Source organism: Tupaia chinensis, unplaced genomic scaffold (assembly GCF_000334495.1).
Source record: "Tupaia chinensis unplaced genomic scaffold, TupChi_1.0 Scaffold000695_1, whole genome shotgun sequence".
Taxonomy (NCBI): domain Eukaryota; kingdom Metazoa; phylum Chordata; class Mammalia; order Scandentia; family Tupaiidae; genus Tupaia; species Tupaia belangeri.
This window is the reverse complement of record NW_006160218.1, coordinates 2,348,948-2,365,174: the sequence shown is the minus strand read 5'-3', so window position 1 is coordinate 2,365,174 and position 16,227 is coordinate 2,348,948. Positions and strand designations below refer to the sequence as shown.

Sequence of the window (16,227 nt, the reverse complement as noted above, 5' to 3'; positions counted from 1 at the left end):
AAGTAAGAATGGATGGGTGGAGAACGGAGAGTGGCCGGATGGCCGGATGGGGAGGTGAGAAAGAGAGTGGCTGGACGTGGATGAGGGGTGGAGTGCTCTCTGCCCCCCTCCCTCCATCCTTCCCGCCATCCGTCCCGAGCTCTGCTCTGTGGGTGGCGGGCACCCACGCACCGTGGGCTCAGCTCCCAGGCCGCCCAGACTCACTTATTTCCAATGCAGGGGTCGTTGGCCCGCTGATCGCAGAGGGGCCCCATCCACCCTTCCTCGCACTCGCAGGAGAAGCCCGTCTGGCTGCCGGGCTGGCACGTGCCATGGGCACACACCTTCCTGTGGCATGGCTCACAGCCCGGCAGGATGCCGGTCTGCATGGGCACCTTCCGGAAGTCCTGCAGCTCGCTGTTGATGTAGAGGTGCCGGATGCAGCCATGGAAGCTGGTGCCATTCTGCCCGGGGGCCTGGCGCAGAGAGGCCACGTAGTTCTTGCCGGGCATGCCTGGGGAGGGACGCGGGTCAGGGGAAAGCTTTCAGGGAGCTCCTCAGACAGCTATGTCCGAGAAATGCTGATTCTGGGACCTTCCCCCGGACCGGCAGAACTGGGAAACCGTGTGTGTGTGTGTGTCTGTGTGTATATATGTGTGTGTGTATGCATGCATGTGTGTGTGTCTGTGTGTATGTCTGTGTGTATGCCTGTACATGTCTCTCTCAGTGTGTGTCTGTGTATGCATGCATGTGTGTGTGTCTGTGCATGTCTGTGTGTGTGTCTGTGTGTATGCATGCATGTGTGTGTCTGTGTGTGTATGTGCATGTCTGTGTGTGTGTGTAGAAGAGATAGGTGCTATTGGTTTGTGTTTACAGAAGATACGCCAGGCAATTCTAATACATAGCTAGAAAGAAGGACTAGTCCATTCGTCATAAATCTTAACTTTAAAAATTTGTTTCAAACCCAACTTTGCATGGACAGGTAGGTACAGGATCCAGAAGCAGAGCTGCTCCAGAAAAGGCCATGCCGCCAGGGACCCATGCCACCCCCTCCCTCCTGGCCCTCTCCGACAGCCCTGGGCACAGGGCCTGGAACGCCCTGATTCCACCCTGTCTTTCGGATGGAGGGGTCAGGCTGCATAATCCATGGCACCTTGTGGGTTCGAGTTCCAGGTAGGCGATGAAAGGAACCCCTCCACCCTGCAGGCAAGGCTTGGTCCCCACATTCCAGAGGGTGAGTGCTGGGGCTCTCAGTGGCTATCCACCCTGGCCTCACCAAAGGCAAACTCGGCAGCCACCCCCGCTGAGCGCTGGCCAAGTCCCTGAGCTCAGGGAAGGGGCTCGTGGCTGAGACGCTCGCCCCGATTCTCGTCAAGCCGGCACCTCATCGCATCGTCTCCCCCCTGGTTAATTGACAGTGAAGTTTTCATCTTCTCAAGCATCAGGCATACAAAAGAAACTTCTTTCAAAACAGAGTATTTTCAATCTGGTAACCCTCATGTTGGCAAAATGAAGGAATCTTTCCATGGCCTAAGCCAGACCCTGAAATAGTTCCTGGACGGCATCATCCTTGAGGCAGCTGTGGGGGTCACTGTGGGGTGGGGCTGGTGGGGAGGGAGGGAGTCCCAGGCTTCAGAGCAGCAGACTTCCTGCCCACCTCCCCACCCAGCCAGCCCCGCCCACGCCTCGGCCATGCCCAGACTCTGAGCTCCCAGCCAGGGAGACCATGCTCTGTCCCCCAGAGGATCTGCTGGGTACAGGGATCAGCGACCAGAGCCATCTGGGACTGGTCCTGAGCCACCGCCCCGTTCCAATTCAATCACACCCTGCCCAGTCCTAGCCGGGACCAAGGTCAGACAGCAGGCGCGCAAAACCATTAGCAACACAGCAAACCTTTCTGTTTTGGGCTGCGTGAACTTGGGCCAGCCCTTTGTCCCCTTCCTGAGGCTCAGTTTCCTCACTGATAAAGAGCAGGAGGACCAAAGCAGTCACTTCCAAGCTCATCCTGCCCGAGAACCACCACAGGTGCCACTGTGGAGGCGGCTTCCGGCCTCAGTCTCCGGCCTGCGGTTCTGATCCCGCGCAGATGGGGGACAGCCGTCAGAAGGGCAGGACGCAGCCAGGTGACTCTGACATGGGGTCACGGCTGTGCTTGGATGGGTGCTGAAGTAGGGTCCCGAGGGTGACAGTCACATTCTAGGGGCGGACGGGTGAAGGAATCCTCTGCTCTGGGGAAAGCCCTTCCATGGACTCAGCTGATCACAGACGTGCACTACGGTGGCAGGCTCCGAGCAGACGGCGAAGTCCCGCAGCAGAGAGAGACACGCCGTCAGTGTGCTCAGTCTCAAGGGTGACGTGAACACGGGGATTCTTGAATGAAAATGTGTGTCCTCTATACAGACACTTGATTTTTAATGAAATGTCATAAAATTGAGGACTGTTTTGAGTCAGCTTTTTCATTTTCTGTTTGAATTTGCTACAGGGTGCATTCACTTGCTGGACAGAGAGAGAGAGAGAGAGTCCCCCTGGGGGGATGGACATGCCGCACGCCCTGACCCCTCAGTTCTCCTTCCGGGATTTTGTGCACACAGGCACACACGCCCAGCGCAGTTCTCCAGCATCTGGGCCCAGGACCACATAGCCAGCCCTGTGGGAGCCGTCTGCCCTCTCCTCCACTCCACTGGCTGGCCACTCCGTCTCTGCGTGCTTGACTATGGAAGTGAGTTCCAGCCTTCCCTCTGCACCGTGGCCGGCAGCCCAGTTCCATGAACAGGGAACCAACAGCTCTGTCCTGGAGAGGGTGCATTCCTCCCCGGGGCAGTCACAGGGCCGTGTGTCGAGTGAGGTCCTGGTCTACTGGTGGCCCTGGCGGGTCTTGTGCCCTGCACAGGGCTCTGCATGTGATGCGTTCCTCTCTTGTCTAATCACGTAACACGGTTCTTGGATGGCTGTGCAGAAAACTGCAGGACTGAACTGTTCGAGTCGCATACGGCATGGGGCGTTGGCCATGCCAGGAGGGTGACGCTGCCCCTCCATTCGCAGGGAGTACCTCTGCAGGGCCTGGGCCCCACACGCACGGCCTCTGAGCACTCCTCAGAGAGAGTCCCTGTTTTAATTTCTTATTTATTTTAATTTTTAAAGGTTTTTGCCATAAGGTGTGTGCACACACAGGAGATGCAGAGACAGAGAGCAGGAAAGTGAGAAATCACCCAGGGGGGATGGCCACACCACAGCTCCTACTGCATTCTCCTCTGGGGATTTGGGGCACATGCTCACAAGTGTCCGGGTCTGGGCCTCTAACTGTGGTCAGCCATGTTGGAGTCCAGAGCCTTAGCCATCTGCTGACCCTCAAGGGTCCCTGTTTTTAAACTCGGGCTTGTTTATCTGGCTCTCTGCTAACTCCGCTTCCCTGCAGTGTTCCAGGCTATGGGCTTAGTGTTCCTGGCAAAGCTCCTCTGCTGTGAGAACCCAAGGTACCGAGAGGCCACACGCTGCCCGAACACCAGTGACCCAGCACAGCCTCTGCTGACAGGGCTGGGGTGCAGGGCCGCCTCTCAGACCTGCTGGGCAGGGCGCTACGTGGATTCTTCCAGGTCCCGTACCCTCAGAGCATAGCACAGCACATTTCATTTTGAAGCTTAAATCTATTTTGTTCTACTTGTTGAAAAATGTCCAGAAGTAAACAATCCCATCTGCATTTAAGATGTTTTTGGTAGTACATCCTAAAGGAGGGATTTTTTCTTTTTTATTTGAGAGGTTTTTGCTATAGGGCGCGTGCGCTCACCAGAAAGACAGAGAGACAGAAAGCGAGAAATCACCCCCCAGGGGGGATGGCCATGCCGCAATCCCTTCTCCTCCATCCTCCTCTTGGGATCTTGGGCACGCACGCACACACGCCCAGTGTGAGTTTAAGCCACCGGGTCCGGGAATCAAACTGCAATTGACTACATGGGATTCCAGCAACATAGCCATTACGCCAACTGCTGGCCCCAGGGGTTTTAAAAAGATTTAATAAAATGGATTCTAATGAAAGTCTAATAAAATCAAGAGAAAACAAGTCAGAAGGGCCCAGAAATCAGCAAAAAGCCACAGAACTCAGACCGCTCCGTCAGCTCTGTTAGGGAGCGGGTGGCAATGCGGGCGGCTCTGGAGGTGGACAGAACTGGCCCAAAACGCGGTACCTGCAACGTAAGACTTTGTGAACTTTAAGGAGTTTATATAAAGCCCCTGATGTCGACCCTCAGGAGCTATAAAGCAGAGAAAATAATGTCGAGCTCCCGAGGTCTCTGAGGACGAAGCCCAGGAGAGAGGCGCTGCATTGGAGCAGTCCGTGTTCAGGAAATGCATGTCCTCACGGACCGCAGGTAGGCCCCCGACCTGCTTTATTCCCCAGTTCTCCTTGAGCTCCTTTCGACATACGCTTCTTTATCTCCTGTGGCCCCTAACCAAGCTTTTCCTGTAGACTGGATCAACGTTAGACTCAGTGCTATGACGTGCAAATTACACACCCCGTGATGGGTACAGAATAAATGATAGTTAGTGTCCTTTTCTACCCGTGTCACAGCTAGATGTGGACTGGGGACTGCAGAACGGCCCTCACCCACGTAGGCTCCTCTGATCTGTGCTGTTGTCCGTCTTTTGTGACTGATCGCTGTGGGTCACTGACCACGGCACGAGCTTCAGTAACTTTAGGGTTGACCTAGGATGAGGGCTACAGGGCCTAAAGACCCCTGGAATTTGGGAGAACTTACCTCCTACGTAGAGCGGGGAGTCGAAATTCAGAGTGGACTGCTTTGACAAGTTGCTGATGATTTTCGGGCTCCCTCCATCCACAGACAGGGAGAGACTCTGATCCAGGGCCAGCAGCTCCACGATGTGGAAGTTCCCATCATTGATCGTCTCCACACTGCAATGCGAAAGCAGCGTGGGTGACCCTGCGTCTATTTCCACCGAAGAGTTAAAGCACAGACTCATAAGCACTCACTGGGAGAGTATGGCCCATGTCACGTTAACGACCATTAAGATCGGTCCTTGATTTTTTTCAAAGAGAGACTATTTCAACTTCTCAGAAACTGGATACTAAATAACTTTGTTTTCCCTTGGGGAGAAACGGTGATGGGACATTTCATCATTATCCGGCCACACACTCTCAGTACGTGGAAACGCGAAGACTAATGCATGCATTTGCTCTTAAACGCCACCAAGTTCCACTGACTAAGATACTGTGTGGACACAGCCCCTACACTGGGCCAAACACCCGGGAGACCCTGTCCTGAGGGGTCTTGGGCTTCTGTTCTCATAAAGCGGTGCATCAGGCCTTAGAAGCTAACACGCACACAGATCTAGGAAGAAGCAAGTCGGCAGGGCCGCGCCCCTGCACACGTGCCAGCCTGTACTATGCTCTTCTGTCCTCATGCATTCTCACAGGGCGCCCACCGAGACCTCACCGTGAAGAAGTCCGTGTCCAGCCGCGTGCTAGGAACGTCAGAACATGAAGTGCTCAACACGGGCTGCTTTCGCCGCCAAGGCCTGAACACAGGACTCAGCACAGTACAAACGGCGTGTGCTCCACCACTGAGCGTTTACACCCGACTTCTCCCTCAGCTCTCCCAGGAAGAAACTCCTGCAGCAATTACCTGCACTCATGGGCATGCGACTGGGTACATTTACTAACTACTGAATTGTTAATAAAATAGCGATCGTCCTCTAAAAAGCTTGAATGCATCTAAAGTACGCGTGTCTGAAACTTGTCTTTGATGCTGTTTTTCCACTTCTAAGACCAGCATCTTTGTAAAATTTATATTTTCTTTATTTATGACAGAGTTCATGTGTATGCATGGCAGGTTGAGAGAGAGAGGCAGAGAGAGAGACACACAGAGAGAGGCAGAGAAAGAGACACAGAGTGCCCTCTACCGGGCCTGGTCATGGCACCGTCTCCCGACATGGTCCCCGCGTGGGATCGGCCCTCTCTCAGCCGTGAGGCCCACAGCTTATGAATAAAAAGTCAGGCAAAGGAGCAAGAACAGGCGACGTTACCTACAGTGATATGGCTGGAATATCTTCTCATAGCACACGTGGCTTTTCAATTTCCTTCTTTCCTTCCTCCCTCCCTTCCTCCCTCCCTTCCATCCTTGCTTCCTTTTTTCATTTCTTTTTTTTTTTTTGGAGAGATTTTCACTGTAGGGCGCATGCGCTTGCCAGACAGACAGAGAGAGACATAGAGACAGAAAGCGAGAAATCACCCCCAAGAGGGCATGGTCAGGCCGCAATCCCTTCTCCTCCATTCTCCTCTCGGGATCTTGGGCACGCATGCACACGCGCCCGGCGTGAGTTTTAAGCCACCGGGTCCGGGACACGAACCGCGGTCGGCTACGTGGGAGTCCAGCGACATAGCCATTACGCTAACTGCTGGTTCCCATTTCTTTTCTTTTTTTTTTTTCTTTTTTCATTTCTTAATACGTTTTTTACTTAAAATATATTATCAAATGAAAACTAATATACAGTTAAGACAAATGATCATTTTATATGTGTATTTGTCTGAACCTCAGGTGCCGTCGTGCCTTGGCATCGCTAGGAGATTGGTTCAGAGTACCTGCAGATGCCAACGCCCACAGACATACTAGAAGGGTGTAAGACTTGCTATAACCCACACGCATCCCCCTTCCACTGTAAGTAATATCTACATTACATATAGCACCTAGTACAATGTAAACAGTTCTACTGTATTCTATCTGTATTAATTTTTATTCCTGTATTATTACCAATTTCTTTCCTGAATATTTTTGATCCACGGTTGGTTGAAACTGCAGATGTGGAGGGCCAATTATAATTGTTGCCTCTTTTACTAAAAACGTCTGGAATAACTTTTCCTAATCGGTGTGTCGTAAACAAGAGGCATAAATTAAATCGAGATGTTTGTGGCTTGGACCTCACACCGGATTCCTCTCTGAGACAATCCTCCAGCAGAAGCAGGGACTTTGGGTTCCGCGTGAAGAGTATGAACCCCCTGATCATCATTTGAGGTGAAATAACTATTGTGTTCCACAGGAAGCCAGTAATTCCATAAATTCATGTTTGTTTCCACACTCCGAATATTCCCAGGTAGGCGAGCTCACCACCAAAATGACTGACCGATCTCCACCCTGCTTTCCCAGAATGAGCACGGAGGCTCGAAGATGTGGAGTCTTGAAGCATAGTGAGATGATAAAAACAATATCCCTCAATGGGAGGCCACTGTGGTCAGTGTATGTCTGACCTACGCACTCCCTTGTCACCAAGTGACCTCCGGGTGGCCTGCAGATGTGTGTGACCCCCCCCATGGGTTGCCTGTCACGTGTAGCATTCAAATTGCAATTGCTATTTACAGATGGTTTTAACATGCGAGTTGATATTTAAAGAGAGGAATTTACATTAGAAAACAAATGGTAAGGCAGATTTCTGCCTTTCTTTGAAAAAAAATCAAGACTCTGGCTGAGCCAGATGAAATATTTTCATGTGCCAACATCAAAGCTGTTTGTAATAGTGTTTTCCTGAAAAGTTAGCTCTTGTGAAGAAGAGAGAGAGCAGGTTCTTTCCTTATGCTTAGCCTGCTTAACTGATTTCAGTTACCTGCCTGGAACTGACTGGATAGGACTCTGTAATCCCTTCTCTAAAGGGTGGTCTTATTATTAACCTAGTATCTTGTCACAAGGCTGACAGACATTTGGTCCTGAGACCCAACAGAGGCGCTCTGATGGGAAATCTTATGCAAAAAGCACCCAAATTTAGCTCCTACGAATGCTCCCTCTTGCACGTCTTCAATCTTATCAATGTCACTATTACACGAGAATATTTCCTGACGGGACAATCATGATTACCTGTGACAGAACTGTGTGAGTCCGTGTCCTTACTCTCTGCATGCTCCAGGAGAGCTGGCACTTTGTTAAAGCTTAGAGCCGGGCCTTGCACATAGCAGGCGCTCAAAAAACTGACGGGTCACGATGTTTTGTACCCTGCCTTTGTTTGCCTGAGCTCCCCCAGCTCCGGCTCAGTTTGCTCTGAGCCCCAGGAGGCTCACAGGAGCTCTAGCTGGCATCAGTAAATCCCTTGTTTTCTGGCATGGAGACTGGCCAGTGGAGGTTATTGGGAGGAAGGAGTGTGAGGCTGGTGTTTCAAATGCTAATTCCCTCCAGAAGGACTGAGGGCATTCCCATCCCTCCACTGAAGGCCCCACCCTGTCAGGCAGACCTGTCCTAAAAGCCTTCGAGCAGGGACTTCCATACCCCGTCCCTCCCTCAGTCCTTCAGGCACACGGACAGGGACGGCAAAGGACAGGGACCGGAAAGGCGTCTCTGGCTGGCAGCCCCAGGTCATGCCCCACACGTCTTTGTACCCAGTCCCCTGGTCGACCTCTTCCCAAATTATCCAAATTATCCACAAGTGCGCCATGCGTTCCTGCCAGACCCCTAAACCTGCCCTACCGGGGAGCGCCCGCGGTGGCGGTGGCCGGATTCTTCCCTCCCACCCCTACCGAGTAACAAGAGAAGCAATTCTGCATGGAACAATGGTTTCACCTGTCCCAGTAACAGAGACCTTCACCTGTAAATGGCAGAGGCCGGATGGGAGCCTGTGTCGTAGCTGGCGCGGACGCGCCCCCGGTACAGCTCCACCGCGATGTGGTCTTTGTCACCCTTGTACAGGAGGATCCCGCTGTCCTCGTCTGTGGCAATCTGTGGGAAGTAACTGGACGTCACCAGGCTGCTCAGCTAGGCAGACAGTGCGTCCGGAAGGAAGAGCAGACCAGGAAGAGGTTTTCCTGGGCTTACTTTTTTTTTGTTATGGCTGGACAAAGTGTTGATGCATGCCAACATTCTTACTGGAATGGCAACTTGTTCCTAAATCGCACTGCTGCAAATAGATTCCCGAAGAAATGGAACAACGACAGTGACAAGTACTTAAGTGAACGTGCGGGGTGTGCCGGAACCTGGCTGGGGCCTTCCAGCTGCTTCTTTTCTGGGGCTCTCGCTGCTGCTTTTTTTTTTTTCCTTTTTTTGGGAGAGGTTTTTGCTATAGGGTACGTGCGCTCGCCAGACAGACAGAGAGAGATAGAGAGACAGACAGAAAGCGAGAAATCACCCCCTGGGGGGATGGCCATGCCGCAATCCCTTCTCCTCCATTCTCCTCTCAGGATTCTGGGCACATACGCACACACGCCCGGCGTGAGTTTAAGCCACAGGGTCTGGGACTCGAACCGTGGTCTACTATGTGGGAGTCCAGCGACATAGCCATTATGCTAACTGCTGGTCCCCCTCTCACTGCTTCTTTACAAGCTTTATGGATGGCGCTGAAAGGTGAAGGGTGAGTGTTCTGAAAAGTTGGGAGTTACACCCCACATATGGAACACACTGTGTGGTGGGGCCAGGCACGGGGGCATTTCTGCTCTCATCCCACTCTTTGGCCCCTTAAGGACTTTTAAAAGACTAGGTGAGTAAAAGTCAGGACTGCAGCAGAAACACCACTGCGTGCTTGCCGAAACCACTCGGTGCGGGGAGTGATGGCAGGTGGGGACGGGTGCCCCGGGCTCCTCTTCTTCATGGCTGCCAAAGAATCCCGTCCTCCCTGCAGGGAAGGGTAGGGTCTAAGGGACACGGACTAAAGTCGTAGAATCAAGACTGCATTTTGCTGTTCAAATTAAACTCTTTCTTTGAGATGAAATAGACATGTGGCCCCAGAAGGACCCAGGGCCCACACTTCCCTCCTCTACGGTAACCTCTTTCCCAGGCGTCGGGAGGACTTGTTCAAGGCACACGGTGACCTGGTGGGATGACGTGAAGCCGAGCTTGCTAAGCTCTCAGGGGTCCTTGGGGGGTCTGGCTGAGTTCAAGGCTGAGCCAGGTGCCCCGTCCCACTCGGCAGCATGTTTCCTGAGGGAACCCCCTTCTGGAAGAGCTGGACAGCAGCCCGGTACAGACGAAGAATGCAATGCCTGTGCCCGTGTACCCAAGCACCACCCAGAGAGGCATATTTTGTCGCTGTGTGCTTCTTTCCTAGACTCAAGTAGGAAATAAAAATACCCGGCTTCGCGAGGTTGGAAAACGCAGGTGCGGAGAAGGACTGAAGGTGCCCCGCCAGGAGTGGCCCTCGTGCCGCGCAGCTTCTCCTGGTCTACTTCGGAAATGCTCTTGCGACCCTTCACAAATACCACGGGTTCTTATCTCTGAAGCTGCATGCGGCCTCAGGTCAGGCAGCCCTGCTACAGCGGGACCCCTTACCTGCAGCGTGATGTTCGTCTGCGGCCGAGCCTTGGCGGAAGGGATCTGCAGGTAGGACTCCTTGTTCACGAAGTTCACACTGACCAGCTTCTCGCACTTCTCCCCCTGGTAGCCAGGCAGACACTGACAGGTGGGCTCGTCCGTCCTGACAATGCACTGGGCCCCATTCTGACAGTCGAAATTGTCACAGGGGCTGGTGCGGGGGAGGACCATGGGAGGGGAGAACTCACAGAACAGGCCGCTGGAGGACAGAGAGGAAGCACGCGTCACCTAGAGGTGGCCCAAGAGCACTGGGCGGAGGGGGCGGGCCGAGCACACGCAGGGACGCGCTGCGCCTCACCTGTAGCCGTCAGGGCAGGTGCATGTGTAGCCGTTGACGGCGTCGGTGCAGTGGGCCCCGTTTCTGCACTTGTTGTCTTCGCAGTCGTCAAAGTCGATGTCGCAGTGCTCGCCTACGTACCCCGGGGTGCAGTCGCATCTGTGTGGACAGAGCTCCGTGGGTTCAAGGCCAGCCAAAGGAAGTAGGACACTTGCACTTAATTTGGAAAACATGGCATGGCGGGGGGGGGGGGGGGGGCGGGTGGTTAAGGTGCTGGACTCCCATGTGGCCAACTACAGTTCAAGTCCCAGACGTGGTAGGCTGCAAATCATGACAGGTGCGTGTGCATGTGTGGCCAAGGTTCTGGGAGGAGAGCGGAGGAAAAGGCATTGCGGTGTGGCCATGGCCCCGGGAGGGGAGTTTCACTTTCCTCCTCACTGTCTGTCTCTCTGTCTCTCTCCCCAGCGAGTGTGTGCATCCTAAGGCACAGATCTCTTACAAAAAGGAAAGAAAGAAAAAGGAAGAAAGAAAGAAAAAGAAAGAAGGAAGGAAGGAAGGAAGGAAGGAAGGAAGGAAGGAAGGAAACACGGCACCATCTTCTAAAAAGTTTATTCATTTATTTCTTCCATGAGAGGAGGAGAGAAAACGAGAGGGGGCCGTTCCCAACAGGGTCTTCACGTCATGTCCCACCCCCAGTCTTGGCCAACCTAGACCACAGCATCACACACAGGCCTGGTCACGGAGGGCCAGGACCATGAACCCAGGGCCTCTTCCACGTGGGTTCAGATAGGTCCCTGCTGTACCACTGCCTAGCCCCAAAGTGGTACCATTGTTAACAAACAAGTGAGTGGATGCCTAGAAGCTCCTAGAAGATAGTTCTGGTCCGCAGAACCTGCTGGCTTCTCCCTGTGACCCACTGGAGGGCTGTGCTCGATCTCTGAGAGCAACGAGCCTCCGCGCCCAGATAGAACCTACGGTGGGGCCAGGGTTCCTCTCCACCCCTGCACAGTCCCCTCCCTGCCCCTCTCCCTCCCTTCCTTTCTCCTCCCAACTTTGTCGTCTATACTGCCCTTTGTGTTCACTTCTGCCCGACGCGTGTGAGATAAGAGGTGCTGTGTTATAAAACTGACCAGAAACAGTAAGCATTTCATATTTACTTGTAAACACGATTGACGCTTTAAATTTCCCAGTAGAGACCAGGTGAACTGGAACAAAACCAAATTTTAAGAAAATATGCATAATTTTTAGGTTTTTGAATTGGGTGCTTACATTCAACAGAGAAAGACAGAGAGAGAGACAGTGAGACGGAAAGTGAGAAGTCACCCTCCGGAGGGGATGGCCATGCTGCCGTCCCTTCTCCTCGATTCTCTTCCTGGGATTTTGGTCCTGTATACACATGCACCTGGCATGCTTTTCTTTTTTTTTTTTCTTTCCTAAAGAATTATTTTAAAAAATTATTATTTTAAATTTGTGATAGGGTATGTGCGCTCACCAGAGAGAGAGGAAGTGAGAAAGCCAGAGTCCAGGTTGAATACTCAAACCATGGTCGGCCATGGGGGAGTCTAGTGCCTTAACCACTATGTCATCTGCTAACCCCTTAAGAAAACATGTTGATATTCATTCCCTGGTCCACAATGAATCTACATAATCGTTAAGGCTGCCCTTCGGGTGGGGGAGTGGCTCCAACTCCTGGGTCCCGTCCTGTGAAAGCTTCCCAGCCTGCTCGCTGCAGTGGGGCAGGGCAGAAGGGATCGGAGCCACACTGTGGTGAAGACTCGTGTGAAAACCAGTGGAAAAGCTGCGAGCGTTTTCTACCGCCAGCCCTGTTCCGAGCACTTGGCATAGATGAAGTCACCGACTCCTCCCCATGGCGTTGTGGCTGGCGATGGTGACACTTGGGATACCCTCACGTTTGTGCTACAGCGAGAAACCTGGGGGACCCTGCCCAAGGACGTCCAGCTTCTAAGTAAGTCCTACAGCTAGGGATGGAACCCAGGAAACTCACAAGACAGCCTGGGTGTGAGCCGGCGCCCCGGGGTGTCGGGTAACTCATTCCTCCAAGCACCTGTTAGAGTCTCTCGTGCTGACCGCTGGAGCCTCCAACCAGGGCACAGAGGACCCAGGACCTCACAGCTGCCCAGGAGAAGTGGTGTGGCCCGAGAGCGATCCCCACCCAACGCTCTGCCGAAGGCACAGGGGTCGGGCCCTTGACGAGCAGGGCAGCCCTCCTGCACCCTTCCTCTGACGACACTCCGCGTGGGATTTATTAGGTTTACGCACTGGGCTTCTGTGCGTTTGTTTGGGGTTTAAGAAAAGGGGTCACTGATTTAAAACAATAAATAGACCTGGAAACTTCGGTTTAGAGACTTTGCAGTTACTCAGGACTGCGTTTGCAGCCTGGCTGTATTCCTAAATGTGTGCTATATGTTCTTCCCTTTAATCACCGTCCCCCAACTTTATTAGGGTATACTTGAGAACTGAAATTGTGCACATGTAAGAAGCACAGTGTGAGGCTGCATGTATGGGCACACTGTGAAAACGGCCACTGCAATCCTGCTAGCTCGGGTCCGCCACCTCGGAGCTCCCCCCCCCCCTCCCTCCCTCCTCTGTTTTCCTTTTTTTCTTTTGTGGTGAGCAGACTTAAGCTCTCCTCTCTTTACAAACTCCGAATGCATCTTCCTGTTCACGACAGGCGCTGTGCTGCACGTTAGGTCTCCAGGGCTTATTCGTCTTGCCGCTCAGTCTGCACCCCACTTTCCCACTTCAGGCCGCTGGTCACACTGTGCTACCCTGGGTCTGTGAGCTCATTTAAAAATTCCACATGGAAGCAGGATCGGGGCGTGCTTGCCTTTCTGCACTTGGCATAAAATGCACGTCACCGCGAGTGAATTACTCCATCTCTCTAAATGTTCCTTTCCTCATCGTAACATGTGAATAGTAACTGTCTCCACCTTGCAGCCTTGTTAAAATTAGATTAAACCTAAACCTCATCCGTAAAGTACTAATAGAGTTTCTGATACATACTGCAGGATCAATAAATGGTAGGGTTTAAAAAAATAATTCTAGGGACCAGCAGATGGCATAATGGTTACATCGCTGGACTCGCATGTAGTCAACCATGGTTCGAGTCCCAGACCCAGCAGCTTAAAACTCACGCCAGGCACATATGGGTGCATGCCCAGAATCCTGAGAGGAGAATGGAGAAGGGACTGCGGTGTGGACATCCTCCATGGGGAGTGAGTTCTCACTTTCTGGCTCTCTGGTGAGCACACGTGCTCTATAGCAAAAATCTCTAAAATAATAATTCTATATGAACCTTTATAACTCTATAAAAGTCTTTATGGCTCAGACTGCACTAATTATCTACATTTCTATTTCAAAGCCATGAGGACTGGAGGAAGAATAATTAAAAACACTGAAATGACTGTGGCATGACCGAACACGGGGGGTTTTGTCTGAGCGTGTTAAACCAGGAGGGCGGAGAATAACAGCGGATGGTGGGCACAGGCCACCGCGAGTCACAGCCAGACCCTCAGCTGTGCGTGTAGGAGTCCCGAAATAAAACCAGCTCAGCGGCCTCGGCTTTCCTGCAGGGGCCCAGCCAAGAATAAACAGCAAGGCTGCGGTTCAGTGGCCCTAAGTGGAGCACGCATTCTCGGGTAGACGGAGAGTTGAAGGAAGAGGCCCCGTCAGAGCGGATGCGAGCCAGCACTAAGAGAAGACGCGCTTTGAAACACTCTGAATTATTTATCTGAGCAAAGAAATCGAAGTGCAGGCTGAGGAACCACACGCTCACCGCAGTGGCTGGCTAGGAGTTTTTATATTCCGTGCCCTCCACACACCGTTTTTCAAGCCCGTTAGAGCGCGGAGTTGCCTTAGGACCAAATCGTTGTCTTTCTTTTGCTCCTCAGATGGACTTTCAAGATAGAAAGAAAAATCCTTAAAGTCCGTATCGCACATAAAGCCTGCCATACTCCCCCAACTCTATTACCTGACTCGGGGTGAGGAAGAAAGCAAAGAATATAAAATGCAGTGTGTAGACGCCCAAAAGCCGACTAAGTAAGATGCATGCTTGAAAATACTGCTTACGGCATGTCATGCGCTAAAAATATCTCGGAGCGATTTAGGAGATTTATGAGATACATAACACAGCGAGAAAGCACCGGCTCTGTTAGCTCGGGAAGGAGAAAATGAGGTGGAAGCACAGTACGCTGCCCCAATGACGTTTGTCAGTAGAGGCTTTTTTGAGCAGCTTCGTATCCTATAAAGTCCCTTTTCTTCCTGCAACGACCTGTCCCACGACGCGCGATTACTCATAGGAGGAGAGCTGTGGGCCGTGCCCTGACGTCAGCGTGTGCGGCTGCGTATGTGCAGCCGTGGAACAAGCTCACGAATGTCTGCGGAGAACGGTGGGTTTCCAGATCAGCTCATCCGTAACCCGGCAAAATGCACATTTGCGAGTGTACAGTCTGACAGCAGCAGCAGATGTTTAATGAAAGATCAGTCTTCAGATGCTCTCTTATTTTCTAATAGTCTCCATTACATCTTCCTAATGCGTTATCTTATAATGACAACACACGGAGCTCTACGGATCTGTGTAGTAGCTAAAAAGTTCCGGGAAATTTGCCTTCCTGACTCATTTCTCTAGGAGAAAAGGCTATTTCCCAGGTCAGCGATGCACTTTCAATTTGCAAAACTCAATTAGGGCAAGATCAATGATGATTTAGAGTTTTTGGCTTAATAAAACGTGATGCAGAATTCTGAATGAAATAAAAATGTTAATAAAAGCTGGATGCTCCCTTGGGTTGTAAACTAAAGTGAAATGGAAGAGAATCAAACCTGTTCTTTTGTTGTTATTTATTTTAATTTGACCAGAGAAAGGGAGGGGGGGAGAGAGAGAGAGATGAGAAAGTAAGCCTCCAGTCCAGGACTTGAACCATGGCCAGCCATGTGGGAGTCCAGCACCCTTAACCACCACGTCACCTGCTGACCCCCTTTTTTTCCAACAAGACAGCCAATGAACCTGCAAGTGCTGCTACCGTACCTGTATCTGTAAAATGTAAGATAAAAACCAAACTTGAAACAAAAAGAACACTTGAGAGTAAGCATTTCATGTGGGTTGAGCTTAGAAAGGCACGGCAACAGGGGTGTGTCTCCGACACGCTTCCCCCCGACTTAGCGTGTCTGATGACCTGCTTGGTAGATATCAACTTCTTAAAGTTCCAACTGAAATCTCATTTCCTCTTGTAAAGCTGTTCCTGATCTGAGTAATTTCTCATTTTCGGAATCCGATGGCAATTAGGTCTGGGTCATTTCACGAGAAGATGAAGGGTGGGAAAGTGCGTGGTTACCCAGCACCGCGGAGACAAAGGCGTGTCACTGCGTGTGCCCTGGCCGGGCAGGGGCTCATTCCAAACCAGGTGAAAGGGCAGACAAAGCTACCTGACCGCTGTCTGTACGAGCGCGTCTCCCAGGGACCAGCCTGTGTCACTCCGAGGACTCTAGTCCATGTTCTGCTGTAGACCAACCGCAATGTGAATGGGCCGCTGAGTGCCTGAGCAGCAACACGGAGCAGAAAACCCGCCCACTGGAGAGTCTGCAACCCAGCTCTAGCTCCGCAAGTGAGTGAGCCTGGCAGCTCGGGAGAGCCGCCACCACTCAGGGCCGTGGCTTTCTTGG

The 16,227-nt window shown here is 52.1% G+C and overlaps 1 protein-coding gene across 1 annotated transcript in view; it reads right to left on the bottom strand.

Annotated features, from left to right (window-relative positions):
- Nucleotides 1–16,227, bottom strand: part of SLIT2 (slit guidance ligand 2) — a gene marked incomplete at its 5' end in the record, with an annotated part of 289,592 nt that overhangs the window by 2,529 nt on the left and 270,836 nt on the right. Inside the window, 5 exon segments of the mRNA XM_006160628.3 lie at nucleotides 205–493; nucleotides 4,731–4,885; nucleotides 8,557–8,687; nucleotides 10,230–10,470; nucleotides 10,570–10,707. Of these exon segments, the coding sequence (XP_006160690.2) occupies nucleotides 205–493; nucleotides 4,731–4,885; nucleotides 8,557–8,687; nucleotides 10,230–10,470; nucleotides 10,570–10,707 (954 nt within the window).